General features: G+C 38.1%; 1 protein-coding gene across 8 annotated transcripts in view; it reads left to right on the plus strand.

Moving 5' to 3' along the window:
• Positions 1-18,016, plus strand: part of nrxn2b (neurexin 2b) — an 871,341-nt gene that overhangs the window by 468,108 nt on the left and 385,217 nt on the right. For all 8 annotated transcript variants that reach the window (XM_036146226.1, XM_036146219.1, XM_036146224.1 and 5 more), the window contains 2 exons: positions 1,273-1,654; positions 9,276-9,466. In XM_036146226.1, the coding sequence (XP_036002119.1) occupies positions 1,273-1,654; positions 9,276-9,466 (573 nt within the window). The remainder of the gene's footprint in view (positions 1-1,272; positions 1,655-9,275; positions 9,467-18,016) is intronic.

Consider the following 18,016-nt stretch of genomic DNA (forward strand, 5'->3'; position numbering starts at 1 on the left):
AAGGAGATCTTGCCTAACTTAAATATTTCTAAACTCCCTCATAAGCACGATTACAGAGCCATAACAAGAGATTTTCTGCATTAAGATTGGATAATATACTTCACAGCAGGCCATGAAAACACAGAAAACAAAGCAAACATAATCAGTTTAAGACGTCCTAAAGGCAATAGATACCAAGATAATTAGATGGAAATATCCATCTATATGTGTAATTTGGTCTGTAGGAGATTGAAATTTATGAATAAAGGTACAGTACTTAAATTAATTAGCCGCCGTTTATCAGTTTATATTGACTTCATGAACTAGTCTCCAACAAAACCTGATTCATGTGTTAGCTGAACACTAGATGTTAGTGTTGTAGTTGGCTTAACAGTGCACATGGAGAGCAAAGTAGTCAACGGATTGTTGTTTACACAACAATGTTTTTCTTTTTGGGAAGAGCCGAAAGGATTTTGTGGCATTGCTAATGTTTGTCTATATCAGGTTGCGCCCGTTACTGTGAAAAATGCCACGTTTTCAAAGCGGGTTTCAGAGCAAAAGGATAGGAAAATTGACTAAGTGTTGGCACCTTTTTAAGTAAGGAGTGTTTTTACGCATGAACATGTTGAGTTTAAAAAAAAACACCTGTTAGTGGCATGGTGACGAAATTACGATATTTGTAACGTTTCTATCAGTGCCGCGTGCCTAGAGATCGGAATTAAATCATTGAAAAGCATTGACATGTAGTAATTTTGGCTGGCAACTCCTGGAAAAGTTTGCCACTTTTCACCACTATGGTTTCTCCATTTGGGAATCCTAGGCTCTCATTGTGGTTCAATGGAGTTCCAAAGTCTTAGAAATGAGTTTGTAACCCATTGCAAATGTATAGAAGGCAATTATCTTGTTTCTCCTCTGTTGAATTGCTTTCTCTTTTTGAAATATTTCAGCCTACTTTGTGTTGTTAAGGTGCTAATTAATTCATTTCTTGATTTGACAAGTAATCAGACCTTGTTGTGGCCAGGTAAACTGAACTCAGCTTTACAAAAAAGGTCATCAATTAATTTGTGGTATAACAAAGGGATGAGTCCTTTTTTACAATACTGTAGGGGCCATGTTAGTTTCAATGGCTTTTCAAACATTAAACCATTATTTTAAAACTGATTAGGTATTTACTCTGGTTATCTCATATAAAAAAAAATCAAATGAAAACAAAATACATCTTTAAGGTGACCAAAACATCTGCACCACGCTGTAAATATGGCTGTGATATGCGGTATCATTCTGTGTTTTCAGGCCAGATGACCGGTGCCCACACACGGCTTGAGTTCCACAACATCGAGACAGGCATCATGACGGAGCGGCGCTTCATTTCCGTGGTGCCCTCAAACTTCATTGGCCATCTGCAGGGGCTGTCTTTCAATAGCGTGCCATATCTGGACCAGTGTAAAAATGGGGACATCTCCTACTGCGAGCTGAATGCCCGCTTTGGCATGCGTCACATCATCGCAGATCCTGTGACTTTTCGAACAAAAGGCAGCTACTTAGCGTTAGCCACTTTACAGGCTTATGCCTCCATGCACCTGTTCTTTCAGTTTAAAACCACCACGCCGGATGGTCTCATGCTCTTCAACTCTGGAGATGGGAACGACTTTATAGTTGTGGAACTGGTGAAAGGGTGAGTTTCTACCCAATTGATAGCCACTATATATATATATATATATATATATATATATATATATATATATATATATATACACACCTATTGTTCTTTAATGACATCTTTTCAATTCCTGCATTTCACATTGAAATCATGCTGTTGTGATCTTTTATCTGAATAGTAAAATTGGTGGTGAAATCAATTTACCACCAAGTTCTCTTTTACCCCTGCTCTGAGGTTTGTAGCAAAAAGTAAAAATGGTGGTTTTACAAAGTAGGTAAGCCGGAAGTCCATGACCGTGTTTAACAGCTATGCAGCAAATACTGTGATGTAATAGTTCAAAAAAACATAATAGAGAACAGATAAAACTAAATGTTTGAAAAATATGACCCAAACAGCACATAAAGATAAAGATATCTACTCAGCTCATGATCAGGCTAAAATAAAAGTTCCTGCACTCCTGGAGACTAGAAGTGCACAAGAAGATTTATTTAAGGGCTAGAAAAGTGGATCTATGGAAGCTTATTGCTGTCACCTGAGAAAATATTTATTTTGAAAACTATTATGTTATAACATAATTATGTTGTAAAAACATGATAACTATCGTGATAGCTTTATCCCCATAGTGGCGGGATGCTTTTACCCTGCCTGTCATCTACTCGGGGAGTAAAATTGGCAAATTTACAGGAGTTGTTTTACTTTATGCATGGTATAAGACAGATAGATACTGATGCTGCTGCACACTGTAGGTGAGATTTTTATTTGCATGTGCACACTGAGAAGAATCCTCAAAACAATGGGACTACAGAAAGAAAAAACAATGGGAGCGTGCATGGATAAAAAAAATGTAATTAACAATAGTTTAGTTTATCTGCATCTTATATGCAGGCCAATGTGTCTAAAGTAGGCAAACACAAACAAAAGAACTAGCTTCATGCTTATTGTACTAATTTATAACCATTAATGGCTAATAATATATCTGAAACATGACACCTTGTTCTTCCATGCGTGAGAGACACTCCTCTGGTACGCCGCGGTTTTGCACGAATCACGGCAATGGGCTGTCTTTTTTTTTTAGCCATCCTCTTCACTTCAATCAAAAATGTACTTGGAATGCCAACTTCTCCTTCTGCTTATTATTCCTCCTCTTCTTCTTCTTAAATCAACCTGACTAAAAGCATAATACAGTCACCATCTGGATACATTTATGACGTTTATACATAGAGTTATCACGTTTATACAATATAATTGTCATGTTTGTACAATATACTATCACGTTTGTACAGCATAATTGTCAGGTTATAACATGATAGTTTTTAAAAAAAATTATTTTCTCAAGTGACAGCAATATGCTTCCAAAAGATTCTGCATGATATGTCCTCAAAGATGCCTCTTTAAATCACCAAGTGTTTATATTAGGAAATCACAATTGCATTCTGGATTAGGTTTCCATATTGTTGTACATATAGTCACTTGCAAAAGCATTCAGCAAAAAGTAGTTCTTGATTGTAGAGGTAAATGTTTTTTTTTTACCTACTGTAAATGTAAAAAATGAATACCGTAGTTTGCCATGGCTTTGTATACAGTTTTCCACTCTGATGCCCCTAAATAAAATTTACTGCACCAACTGTTTGCAGACAAACAAATAGGAAGTAAACTCTAGCTGTGTGTATTTTAATCTCAGTATAAATCCAGCTGTTCTGTTAAAGCCTTAAAGCTTTGCTTAAAAAAATGATTGAACAAATAGCATAATGAAGAACAGGGAACACTGCATGCACTTTTTATTCATCCAACTGAAAATGGAAAGGTTTGAGAAGCTGCAGAAACCCGCAAACAATCTTTTCTTTATGGCGGGGTGACATGTTGAAGCTACCGCGCCCTGTGGGTTGTAAGATGCCCCTACACCTTGCCTGATCCTTTTACCCTGGAGACGTGATCACACATTGAATAACTTCTTTTGTAGGAAGTTTTGGCATGACTAAATGTGAAAAGGTTTAAGTGTTATTAATGCTTTTACACTGGGAAAAGCAGCTATGCAGCAATGCAGGGGTTTAAACCGGCAACCCACTGGTTATAGGACGCATTCCCTAGCTCCTGTTTCACTGTTACCTAAAGTTAAGAGTAACTTATTAAACCCTTAATCTATTCCTTTTATCCTAATAGTTATCCAACACTCACTTTAGTTAAAGAAGACCCCAAGAGCCTATTCTTTAAAAGGTTTGCACGTATTTTAACAAGTGGAAACTAATTAACGTGTGCAGAGCTGATCTTCATATCAGGTATAAAGCAGGTTGTGTGTGTAAAATGAGCAGAACAGCGGGTGCAAACTTTATTGCATGTGTGCCTTCCTGAATATGCAGACCACATGCTGATGAAATTTGTGCGGCTGACCAAGCCGCACAAATTTAACTGAGGAGTTTATGCAAATGTAAATGTATGCAATTATTGTGGCCAGAAAGGAGGCATTGGTACAGTGACGGACGATCAACAGAGAGTCTGTCTGCATGTGAACATATTTGGATTGTCAAGAGATAAGATTAACGGTGAATAATATTAAGGGGGGAAAAAAGACATCTGCCTTGGACAGAATAAATTACCCGTGGCATCTTATAAACAAAACTGCATCTTGCCACCTGAGAACAACCATCAGGCTATAAAGACTTGTTTTATCCTTGGACAAAACAATGTTGCCTGTTATGGCGGGTTATGGCCAGAGGTGGGACACCAGATAGGAGGTCATAACCTGGAAAGAAGACAGAAGAAGAATAAAAGTCGTCTTGTAGCATCCTGCTCATTGTGTCTTTGAATACAGAGTATAGAAGAACAATACATGGTGTCAGTAGTTGAGAATCCACAATAGACAATTCTTCTGTCACAAGTGTGCTCAGTTTGCCTGAGAGTACGACTTCACACACGTTGCGAGCAGTCCTCATTACTCACGCAGCAGCTGGGAGGCAGAACAGGCTGTAAGAATGGTCTAGTGTCTATTAATGAAAGAAGAAGACTTCCACATAGCCCTGTTGGTCTACAGCGCCACTCTGCTGGCACATGGGAGCTCCCCAACTCAACATCTGATGGGGAGGAGAATTAGAACAGCAGCCCCTGTGTCTTTGGAGCAACTATGACGACAGTGTCTGGATCTAGAGAATTCAAAGAAAAAATACATTAAAAAAATAAATTAAAAGCGCAATAACAACAGACGTTAAACCAGAGACACCGCTTCAGCCTGGTCAACAGGTGTGGATAAGACCTGCATGCACTACGCGGACAGTTGTGGGTCCGGCAACAACACCACACTCCTACGAGGTGGAGACTCAAGATGGAGGGCGGCTCCGACACAAGTGATCCCACCTCACGGAAGTGCCATTGCCCTCAATACTACAGGACACGCTGTCTCAAGAGGGAACAATAACTAGGTCAGGGAGACTCTCCAGGGCTCCTGATAGACTCGACTTATAAACACAGTTCACACCATGGAGCATAAGTGAAATGTTATAAGAGAGTTAAGAAAAGAAGTACAATTGAAAAATTGCGATTGTCTCTTTAACAGTAAAATGTTCTAGTGAAGAGTTAAGTTCTTACTCAGTCAGCTGAGTTTAAAAGCTATAAAAGGTTGTTAGTTTCTGTGAAGATACTCCCTTTGAAATGAGTTTCAGAAGTAGCCATATTGTTTAATGCACTTCATTTTCATAAAAGGTTCTGCTAAGAAGTTTTCTTGTAGTATCCTGATCATTGTGAGCATAGAGGAACAATACATTGCCATGCTGGATTGAAGTCACTGGAGCAGGGTTGTGGGTGGGCTGGTGCCTAGCTCCAGTGGTCAATGGGCTTGAAAGGGGTATACCAAGGACGGCTCTATCTGTTTTTTTTTTTTTTTAAATCTTTTTATCATTATTACCTAAAATGACCAGAGGAAGGTTTTAATTCAATGGAGGCTGGAGAAGTCCCGCTCAACTGTTGCACTTGACTGATACATGAACCAGGGGAATAATAATAATAAACGGGGGTAAATCTGATTTGTCAGCTGTAATATTTTCTTAGAAAAATAGAAAAATAGAACTAGAATAAAAGTTTTGTCTTCTGTTTTATCATTGTATAGTTGAACAACTCCCAAACTGCCAGTAGCATACGCAGTTTATTCATTTAAATGGGGCGGCCCAACTAGTTTTGCAAGTCTGATCCGTTGCTGATGCAATCTTCCCACAACATGCCCACTTATTGGACATGCAATTGTTTTATTGCAACTAAATTGAGAGCTCCTTATTAGGAATTGTGGAATATTACGCCCGAAGTGAGTAAAAATTATTTTATTTCAGTCAGTAGGTATAAAATAAAAATAAAATGTTGATTTCCTGTATTAAAACCTCACTAATTGAGTGTTTTCTGTCAAATCCCTATTGTGTTTTGTGTTGGAAATAAAAATCTGAATCAAAATGTTCTGTGTGAGGTCTTCGGACAGAGTTTTGGCAACAAAAAGTTATTTTTCCATCCTTAAATAGCCTAATAATTGAACTTAACAAAAGTGTCTGTCTATATAAACCGTTTCAGAGACTTCATTGTGCTCTTTAGAGACATCGCTGGTTGGACCAAATTTTTTTTTGTGTTTAACTAAAGCTGCACATATCTGGACGTTTTCATTTAAGTCTTTTGGGCACTGGAGTTTATTTACTCAGATAGGCACTAAACTCGCAGCAAACTGTCTGAGTTGAGCCCTGAATCCTGTGAGGGTTTGCATTAAACTCTCTGTCTTTGAAAGCCAATATTTGTTGGAGCCCTGAAAAGAGTAGCATTGAATAAACAGGTTAAATTTGTGAATTGTACCATCATAAAAGCTGGTCCTCAATTAGACTATCAAAGAAAGGCATGTTTCCTTTTATCTCTTTCTGTCTCTTGTGGTCTGTTGTCAGCATTGTTGCACACAAAAGCTTTTAAGCTGCTACTGCGACAAAGACAATAGGCAGCACAGAAGAATTCAGAACAAGGTGAGAAAAAAGAAAGCAACAACAAAAAACCTAAATAAAACTGCAGCAGTAATCTCAATCAGAAATACAAAAGAGAGCCATATTTGACTCAGAGAAGAGTGTTTTATTTCCATTTCTGGGCACAAGCACGTGCTTTACATGAGAGGGATACTTTTAGCTTTTTAACTCAGTGCAATATAAAAGCAATAAGCTGCAAAGTAACATTATTACTTTTTCCCACAGATTTTACCAAAGAATATACACTACCTGGCCACTCTATTAGGTTCAAGTGTTGAATTGATTACTAAGAAAAAAACAAACAAAAAAAAACGACGAGTCAGACAATTACATAACAGCATCCAATCCATGTAGGCATGTAGCTGTAGATGATGTGATGGAGTTTAAAGCATGATCAGGATGGGAAAGAGGAGGGATTAGAGTTTCTGAGTCACAAACACTTACTCAGTATTGCGTTAGTGCCAGGGGAGCAGGTTTGAGTATTTCACAAACTGCTGACATATATATATATATATATATATATATATATATATATATATATATATATATATATATATATATAGACAGAGAGAGAGAGAGAGAGAGAGAGAGAGAGAGAGAGAGAGAGAGAGAGAGAGAGAGAGAGACACAACCTGATGTTTTCATTTTGATTATTTTCCACTTCCACCTAAGGAAACCGCTACTTTCACATTTTACACACACAAGAAAATTTGCTTGGGTGATCAGGTGCTACATAGACAAACATGCAGTTGACACAAGTAAATGTAGAAATATATGAAATAAACAAACCAAATGGCATGGAAAACTTATAGTTGACATGATGAAGTCTTGAACAAGTATTAGGAGGAGAAAAAGGTTGAATTTGAATGTCACATAGCTTTTATCCGTGGTTGTTAGTGCCAGTTGAGCTGACACAAAACGGTCAGGTTTAAATATATATAAAGTCACATTCAGTAGATTATATATATATATATATATATATATATATATATATATATATATATATATATATATATATATATATATATATATATGTGTATGTGTGTGTGTGTGTGTGTGTGTGTGTAAACCAGATGTTTTTAAGCCCTTATTTCTGCAAATTTTGATGATTTTCCAGTGACAGCTAATGAACGCATGTGATTTAAGATTAGAATTTTACATCAGCTCAATAAAAAAGGACATGTTTGATACAAAAATGTGGGTTTTAATGAAAGGTATATTTAATACCTGCTTCAAGGATATTATTTTTAAAAGTTGCCTTTAATCTGACAAACAATTGGAACACATATTCAAGGGTACTAAATATGACCTAAAAAACGATTTCAGATCCAAATTATGTTCATATTTAATGTATCTACATTGAGAGCAAAGTGCAAAGTCAGATTTTTTTGTTTGTGTGGCCAGCTTGGCCGATAAAGCGGATTCTGTAAATCAGAGCCCAGAGAAAAATAGGCAGATTGGTCCAAGATGATCAAAAAGCAGCAGAAACTCAATTTACCTCCAAGGAATGTTGAACACCATCTTAGAACTTGCAGCAGGTTAAACCTTGAAGTAGATGATATATTCACCACCAGAAGCATCAAAACACAACATAGGGCGCCATTCCTGCCAGCAAACTGCATGAAGCTGAATCTATGGTTCGAAAAGGCTTGCCATATTTCGACAATAACAGATGGTAAATGGCTTGTATTTGTATAGCAGTTTATCAAGTCCAACGACCCCAAAGTGCTTTACACTACAATCAGTCATTTACCAATTCACACTTTGATGGTGGTGAGCTATGTTAGTAGCCACCACTGCCCTGATGCAGACTGCCAGATGCAGGGCCACCATACAATGAACACCGTCGGGCGCTCTGACCACCAACAGCAGGGAAACCAGTGTCTTGCCCAACGACATAATGACTTAGACGTCAGAGCAGGGGAATCGACCCGGCAACCCACCCGTTACAGGATGACCTCCCTAACTCTTGTGCCACTTAGAGAAACCTTAGATAAAAATACATTGCCAGGTTCTGGTCATTCTCCAGGGTGAGGGATATTTTTTGGCATGCATTGGGCCCTTTGCTATCGCTTACCTGGGTGTAGCTTACCTCAGTATTGTTGCTGACCATCTTCATCCCATAACAGTCACAGCATACCCATCTCCTGATGACTACTTCCAGCTGGAAAATGTGCCATGCCAATAAATCTAAGATCATTTTAAAACGAGTTTTTTCAACAAGAACAATGAGTTCACTGTACTCAATTGTCCTCCATAGCCAACAGATGACTCGCACATATGCAGCTGTAAAATCCTCTTCAACTGTATGATGTTATCATGTCAATATGGACCAACATTTTAGAGAAAGGTTTCTGATACCTTGTTGAATCTATGTCACTAAAACATAAAGGCGATTCTGAAGGTAAATGAAGGGCAAACCGAGTAACATCAAGTTACTTAATTAAGTGATAGGAACTATGCAGTTAAGATGATAACGGCCATTGAGTGATGTTGACTGTATTGACTGCAAACAATTACCACCATCATCTACGTATTTTTGACTTAAGCAATAATGAAATTACGTCATATTTTAGATTTCTCTTGCCTATAGCCAGTTAAAGAGTAAAGTCATAAATAACAAAAATAACTGTAGTACTTACAGTTTTCTTTCCTCGCAGGTATGTCCACTATGTCTTTGATCTCGGCAATGGCCCGTCACTAATGAAGGGCAACTCAGACAAACCACTCAACGACAATCAATGGCACAATGTGGTGGTGTCCCGGGATGCCAACAATGTCCACACGCTCAAGATTGACTCACGCACCGTAACGCAGCACTCCAATGGAGCCCGCAACCTGGACCTCAAAGGTAGGGATGTGTTTTTTTCTTCTTCCCTCATCCACCACTGCGACATCCTCCATGAAACGTGATCACTTAAAGGAAATAAGCATGTGCCATCCTTCCGTTCTGCCCCTTAAGTGTTGTTGGAGAGAGGCCAGGAACACATTCAGGCAGAAATCTTCATTAGTTCCACTTTGAGAATACCACAGGCCTTCAGACTTAGTCTTGTTTAAATGCCCTGATTTTCTTTTTCCACAAGCAATGCTCACTTTTTGTGGCGAATGTAGAGAAACTCTCCCTTCCCTTTTTAAATATATGTATATTCCTTAATCAATAACACTCAGGATTTAATGTATCATGCCTTTTTCTTGTGAATTATGCTGTAATAACCGTGATCAAATATGATTTTAAGCATTAAAAAGTCTTATCTCCAGGGAACCTGGAAATGGCCAAATGTTCGATTGCAAGCCTTTTCTTCTGTACTATTTGGAGACTTTAGAGAATTTTTTTTCTCCGACACCAAAGTAGAACTTCATGGAAGTAAAAAGAGAACCAAAGATTATGCCCTCTCACTCAGTAAAAGTTTTTATTTTTCATTAAATAATAGTGCACTAGCTGTACAACCACCAAGCCCTTTTCAAAGCCCGTCTCTTCTGATGTTAGGATCCTGATATTGCGTGTGTCCAATCGTAAAGGTAAAAATGTTCAAAAGTTAGTTGTCTCAGACAGTTCAGATATCAGGCTGAGCAAAAGGAGTAAAAAAAAATCAAACAGACCCTACACCAAAGCAGAAATGGTTACTAGATTTTCAGCCGTGACCCATGTTACAAGACTAAAATCTCAAAACTGTGGCGATCTACAAACATGTAAGCACCCAGCATATTTCAATAGTGACCCGAAACACCCATGACTTGTCACAGGGACAAAGAGGGAGACACATAACAGACAACTATGCACACATATGACAATCAATATTCCTATTACAATGTGTGGGTGGAAGCTGGAATACCTAGAGAGATTTCATGCATGCACAGGAGAACATGAACAAGAACATGCAAACTCAATGACTGTGTTATGCGAATGGATAATCTTTCTCTGACAAAAAAGGCTATTCTTGTTCTGGTGACACTGTTGTGCTCTCCTAACAGCAACTCACAGACATGCTAGGTTCCAAGAGTCACAGTTTGCTTTCATGCTGTAGTAGAAAAACACACAACTGGCAGTAAACTATCAAGTAACAAGCCTGGTGTATAAAGCTGAGATGGCTTTAAATACTGGGTACCCCAAATGTTGTGTTCGGAACAGAAATGTAAATATAATTTTGCTTCAGCTAGTGTTTAGCTGCAAGATTAATGAGGTGAACTCAACACTGCCCAGAGATATCTTATAGGTCACATTGAAACTGGTCTTTTAACTGGTGCACAGCAAAAGTAAATCTGCTCCTTTGCTTATATAGTGCTAAAACCATTTATACCTCTTAAAGTTCTTCATATTTTGTCACATCAAAACCACAAAGTTTAATGCATTCAAGTTGGATGTTGTGTGGTAGTAGTACGTAATAATAGTGAAGAAAAGAGTGTATGGTTTTCACAATCTTTAAGGCAGCACATTATGCATACATTATGCAAAACAGCTCAAGCTCTGTGAGCTTGGATTGAAAATGTCTTCAATGAGCAATAATTGTCAGATTTGTTCTACATAATAGAAGGGTAAAAGTAGTTAAAACAACCACTCAGTGCAACTAAGGAATGCAGAATAGCATCTGTGATTGGATCTGTCCCGACTTATAACCTCAGTTCAGGCTGCTGGAGATGGTGTAATGCTTTGAGGAATGTTATCCCACTTTGGACACTTTATCAGCAACTGAGCATTGTTCAAATGCCAAATCCTACCTGAGTATTGATGATCAGAAAAATTTCTTTATGACTTTTATATATTCATCATCTGATGGCTACTTCAAGCGAACAACTCACCACATCACAAAGCTCAATTCATCTCAAACCAGTTTCTTGAACATGATAATCAGTTCACTGGTCTCCTATTGTCTAAGCAGTCACCATTATATCATATCTCTTTATCTCTATGGGAGAAATCTCCAAGTAATGTTTCCCATGCCTTATTGAGTCTATGCCACAAAGAATTGAGGAGGTTCTGAAGACAAAAAGGGTCCAGATTGCTATTACCAAAATCTACGTGTTAAAGGGCCAGGTGAATGTATATCAAGTCGCAATCTACATCTCAATATTGGTGTGGAAAATATCACAGTCACAAAGGATTAGGATAGTATATTGCATACAATATTTTAAAGGCTGTTATATGTTAAATGTAATTTATTCCTGCCCTGCATGTAAAAAAAATACATAGTATGGTCCACTAAATAGACTTTCATTGATGCCTAAACATAAAGACTCATTTTTATTCTAGGTGCAGTCAGCTAAATTTGTACACATCTTATCGGACTGCATCCTCTAAATCCTCTAGATTTAAGTATTTGTTTTTAAGGCATTTTACACCATTAAAGGAAATAAGAGTATTATTTGAAATATTTACCATAGGATGTCATGTTTTTACACCAATACACTGATTAACTTTTAGGTTTTGAAACAATTTCATTTGGATTAGCGATTTGAAAACATAACATCCTAAATTAGATCCTAATTGGAATCTAATTTAGAATTAGGCCCGTTCTACATAAATATTATAAATGTCCATCTTTTGTGCAATTGTCAAGTTGTATTTTAGATGAAAATATCAAACGTGATTGATGAGAAAAACCTTTAATATTATCAGGGATTTAAACTTGGCGGGGGTTGGGGTATGAACTTATACACACTAGCAAAAGTGAAGAGTGATGCAGTTAATCAAGCAGACAGTTAGGCAGAGATAAAACTACAACAATTTTTTAAGGCAAGGCAAATTTATTTATTTAGCACAATTCAGTACAGAGACAATGCAAAGTGCTTTACATGATTAAAATATAGGAAAATAAAACAGAATAAAAGCAAGTAGGAATAAAATGTAGAAACAAAAAAAGAACATTAAAACAGTAAAACAGTTTAACTAGAACAGTCAAAAGCAATCATAAACAAATGTGTTTTTAATGTTGATTTAAAGGAACTCAGGCTTTCAGCACTTTTACAGTTTTCTGGAAATTTGTTCCAGATAAGTGGAGCATAGGAGCTAAATGCTGCTTCTCCATGTTTAGTTCGTGTTCTAGGTATGCAGAGTAGGCTGGAGCCGGATGATCTTAGTGGTCTGGAGGGTTGATACACTGATAACAGGTCTGTGATGTATTTAGGTGCTAAGCCATTCAGGGATTTATAGACTAACAGGAGGATTTTAAAGTCTATTCTCTGAGATACAGGGAGCCAGTGTAAGGACTTTAGAACTGGGGTGATGTGCTCTACGTTCTTAGTCTTAGCGAGGACGCTAACATGCAACAAGCAGATTATCACCGATAAGTGGGCCATTGAACACTATATGTAGACCAAAACAAGATATGTGACAAGCCACGACTCTCTACCTCACACTCTGGCTGCAACCTGGACCGCCTCCCCCTTCCCCCTCCACTTCTCACCTGTCACCTTGTATGCACATATTTGCAAAGGACAAATACACAGCAAAACAGCATCACCTTTTGAAGGAACATGTCTAGTGAAGAAGTTAAGTAAAGGTTGCTTTATGCTTGACACACATATGTTCCGCTCGGAAATGAGATGTGCAGAAACAATGTCTGCAGCATTTATGCAGCAGATACTCTTCCTCTGAAGAAGCACTTTTCTCCTAGACACTAGAGGGCAGCGTTGCATTCCTACCCCAAGCGCACTACACACGACTACACGTAGAAGTAGAAAAGACAGTTGTTTCCAACATTTAAGCCTCTTACCTTCTTCCAAGAGCTACGGCAATTTTTTTCCAGGAATTGTTGACAATTTGATGATCACTGTGATATTTTTAGGCCGAATCATAAAGATGTCTATATTAATGAACCTCCGCCAGAAGGGGTGCTTGCTTGTCCGCCATGTTTTCCGTGCAGGACTGTCCAAGCAGTTAGAAATTTTCCCAGGTGCTCAGAGTGGAAATTTTCAGCCACGTGGAGGGGCGTGGAAACCAAATTGATGCAATATGACCGCGCAGAGCTCACAGATGTGTCAAGCATAAACTAGGCTTAATTCATAACTATAATAATGTAAACAAGAGACTGGAGAACAACACAAGAGAGCTGGTGTGTGACGTCATATTATATTCCATCTAGTCCTTCACTATTTTTTTGTTCTTTCTAAAATACTGAATTATTTCTTATTGCTCCTTTAATAATGTCAGTCTTTTTTTTACTTTAAATCACGTTATTGGGGGATAACAGTAGGGATAGCAGAGAAGACACTAAAAAACCTCTGCTGATGGCTAAAGTGCACAAAGCTGTCATGAAAACTTAAAAAAAGAGCGGTATGTTTAAGAAATATTTACCAGTGAAAGCCAGGGTCTATTGTCCTGTGAAGATTTGACCTTTAAACATCATGGATCTCCTCTGAGATCAGCTTGATGCAGCTCACAGACAGAACTGCTGCTGCTACCTCTCTAAGAATCAAACTAACACCACAGTTAGTCATTATTCTGGTCCATAGCCTTGCATAAACCCCCGGTACTTGAGAATATAAAATTGAACACTTACCTACCACAAGGTATTGAACACTACACTTCTTGCTTCCTTGTTTCTTTTTAAGTTTGTTGTCAGTTGGCGTTCCTGAACACATGATGTACATTTTCCCATGGGTCCACATATAGCCACAAACTTTTTACCACTCAAATGGTTTTCTGGTCCAGTTTGCCAAGGACTTAAACTTGATTACCATCAAAGAGAGGGAGAGGTAATTTTCTCCAGAATAGATTATTCCAACTGTATCAGATGGAGGCGTAGATGCCTCCCTTCAACCATGTATAGAAAAGTGGACATACCCAATAAACAGATGGATTTTATTTCCTGGTCCAATAAATTTGTTTTACAATTTTTGTCATCTTTCTCGTCATTCATAATTTGTTTTTATTTTGTAATTTTCATTCAAAAGAACAGGGCATTTTCGACATTGCCAATGAGATTAACACTTTACCACTGAACCCCATTCTCACAGGATTAGTTTTACCTAGAGTCCACATGTGATTTGTGATAATTACGGAGATTCTCTGTGTTTTTAATTCCGTGAGAATGTGCTGAGTAAAAATTCCTCCGCTAATTACCTACTATATTTTGCTAAACTACGAGGTCCTGTGATAATACTAATCCACTGTGAATAGGTATCAAATACGGGATTAGGTGTTTTTTTTTTGTTTCCTGGGCTCATTTTTGTTTGCTTTTGGTGAAGAATGGAGGCTGCATGAATATTTTGAATATCTTTTGGGTCCCAGACCACCAAAACTCTATCAGTCCGCAACACACGAGATTACAAAAAAAAAAAAGAAAGAACAATTCCAGATTCAAATGGTGGATCACATCGTGCATTGCACTGTGCAGACGTCCCCGTTTTGGATGACCTTCCCTGGCAAAAGCTGTTCCTGGAAATGTCCCCAATTTCAATGTATCACGATGAAGTAAAAAACAGAGGTATTTAACCAGTCCTGCCGCTGTGCCAGCATAGTAGAAGAGGTGGGCCGAATGCGTAAACCAAACCAACCCCCTGGCAGAGTTTCTGTGTCGTCATCATCACTCACTTGACAGCATAAACTTGCCAAAATGTACCATTAAATCTCAAACTTGGAATCTCCTTTACCAAAACAAGAATCCTCCAAGCCATGGAGGTATCCCTCTTTACAACATGTGGCTGGGTATTGACTTGTACTTTGTTGGTTGTTCCCACTTACATAACATGGATGATCCTACTCTGGTTATCTGATGGGGTCTAACAGAATCAGAGCTCTGTTACTTAATGACCAACTCTAGCAAGATTTCATGATTCTAAGCTCCACCTGTATTTGTTTTACATAAATTTCTATTCAAGCTTAATTCTAAATTCATGGGTAGCCAACATCATGAAACATTCATAAGTGCTAAGGTTAAGCTCCATGGCAATATCGCCTGTTCGTCATTTCTGTTCTGTTCCTGTAAAACACTTGGACTTCCCCTGTGTGTGACTGGGGCATGCAGATAAACTTGCCTTGCATCAATGAGGCAACACCCTGGTCGAAGCTGAAGTTAGTTAGGGGGGAATGAAATATTAACTGGTTAAAAGGGACAATGTATTCCCCATTCAACAAATCTTTCAACTTGTCAGTGTTTTCTGGTGTCTAGAAGAGTAGTTAGTAGTCAGTCAAGAAATCGAGATTAAAACACATTTGTTCAGGATTGCCTTTGACTGTTGTAGTTAAACTGTTTTACAGAAACATCATTAGTTCAAGTTTGTAGTCCAACTGTTTTTAATAAAACATCTTTAACCCTGTCCAGGGTGCACCCAGCCTCTCGCCTATTGACAGCTGGTAATAGGCACCAGCATCCCTCGCGACCCCAATAAGGATAAGCGTGTTAGAAAATGAATGGATGGATCTTTAAATGCGTTAACAGTGAAAAACGACAGTCTAAATATCTCCGCTCACCTTTAGCTCACCTTTGCAAGTGATGAAATATCCATCACTGCTCCCAAAGCACATTGGTGATTCATAGAGTGGGTTTGATACCCTTCACAGTCTCCCATGTATGAAGTCACAGCGAAAGTAATGAAATTTAACACCAAATCCAATCACGTGTGCTGAGCAATTGTTAAGGACTGACCATGCATCATCAACTTTAATCCTACATGTCCTAAATTTGTGATAAGTTTCTTAGTAGTGCTCTGTCCTGCTTTCTGCCAATTAGTGCAGCGTGCATACACAGAAATTCAGAAATATTAGGTGAAGCTGCAATGGGTCTTTTAGACACGCTTCATGTTTTCCCTGAAGTTTCTCAATATATCAAGCACTGAGAGATTTTACCCACATATTTAAACTCTTTTCTTCATTTCAGATATGTACTCATGTGTGCGGTCATATCAAGAACACATGCTTATCAAACTAAAGGTACAATACAGTGCAATCAACCCTGGGTTGATATTATGGTAGAGTTAAAATAATCAAAACCTCCCCACCTGTCATTAAATAAACTGTTGTCCAATCTAATTGATGTGGCGAGATAATCAGACATTATTAAACGGTATCAGATATGCATGCAAAGACAAAATCCCCCAGGTGACAGTAACCCTATTTCCATATCTAAAGAGGGAGATTCCTCTTAATTATTATTTCACTCATGTATAAAACCAATAGGAATTAGTTGGTGTCAGTTAGTACTATATATATATGATGAGATTTACCAAGTCATGTTATTAAGTGTCAGCTCTCATGTGTAAAACATCCTCATTCTCATCGTTGCCTTTTTATCGATGAGGTTCTCATGTCTGCAGGGTATAGAGACTGAGGTACCTCAGTAATAGCAGGAGGAATTGTCAATCTTGATCTAGAGGACCTCAGGGGGAAGGAAGGAGATGTCGCTCTCCTCAAATCCCTCGTCTAATTGGGCATTCAAACATTTCTCTGTTTCTCCCATGACAATTCCCTCACTGAAACAGTACACGCAACTCCACCTCACTAAACTCAAGAGCCGACCACCAGGTCTAAACTTTTGTAGCTGGAGGAAGTCTCCTGACAAATACATAAAAACATGCTACAAAACCACCTGACAGCACGGTTGAGCCCCTGTTACATTTACACACATATAAGACATGCTGTGTGTGCTTTTATCTTTTTTACGCAGCTCTACACAAAGCTTTGCATATCAAACCAAGAAATGGCAACAATAAGCCATTTCTCACAATCGCCTTGCTCTCTTTTAACACCATTTCAGCCTGCATTTCAAAGGAAGAAAAACCCAATTCTCCAAGCTTTATCTGTGTAATTGCGCACAAGAAATTGGGGAAAATGGGTTTGTGGTCTGTGTCTTCCTTCTCTTTGTTTTTGGACAGGCAAAAAAAAAAAAAAAAAAAAACCCTTCAAGGCATCCCTCTTTGTCAGCTAAAACACTCTGAAGGAACAACACATCAAGTCCCTGAGGATAGCACTGAGTGGTATTTCTTCGTGAATACAGACTGTGTTGAACATAAATCACACAGAGTATGTAGTTTCACCATTTTATTTGATGAAAATAAAAAGTGAAATGATGTAAAAGCAAATATTTACCACTGGCTTTTTGCAGAAATAGCGTTTTTCCCTCTACAGCAATATACAGTCCACAGAATGTTTGTGGTGGTAGGTTGCAAACCATCATCCATACAGTATTATACATCAATAAGTGTAGGATTTTCAAATTTAGAAAGCATAAACACCAAAAAATTAGCAACAGATTTTAAAGGGGACCTATTATGCTTCCTTTTAAACAGGTTAAAATGGGTCTATGGACTGTACAAAACATGTTAATTACATTTCTTGCACAAAATGATTCTCAGATAATGAGATTTCACCTCCTCAGTTGTCTTTTGAGCTCCTTTCAGAATATTTTTAGGGCTCTGACACTTTTATGCAAATAAGCTGTTTCTTGGCCACGCCCCCAACTCAATG

Source organism: Fundulus heteroclitus, chromosome 14, assembly GCF_011125445.2.
Source record: "Fundulus heteroclitus isolate FHET01 chromosome 14, MU-UCD_Fhet_4.1, whole genome shotgun sequence".
Classification (NCBI taxonomy): Eukaryota; Metazoa; Chordata; class Actinopteri; order Cyprinodontiformes; family Fundulidae; genus Fundulus; species Fundulus heteroclitus.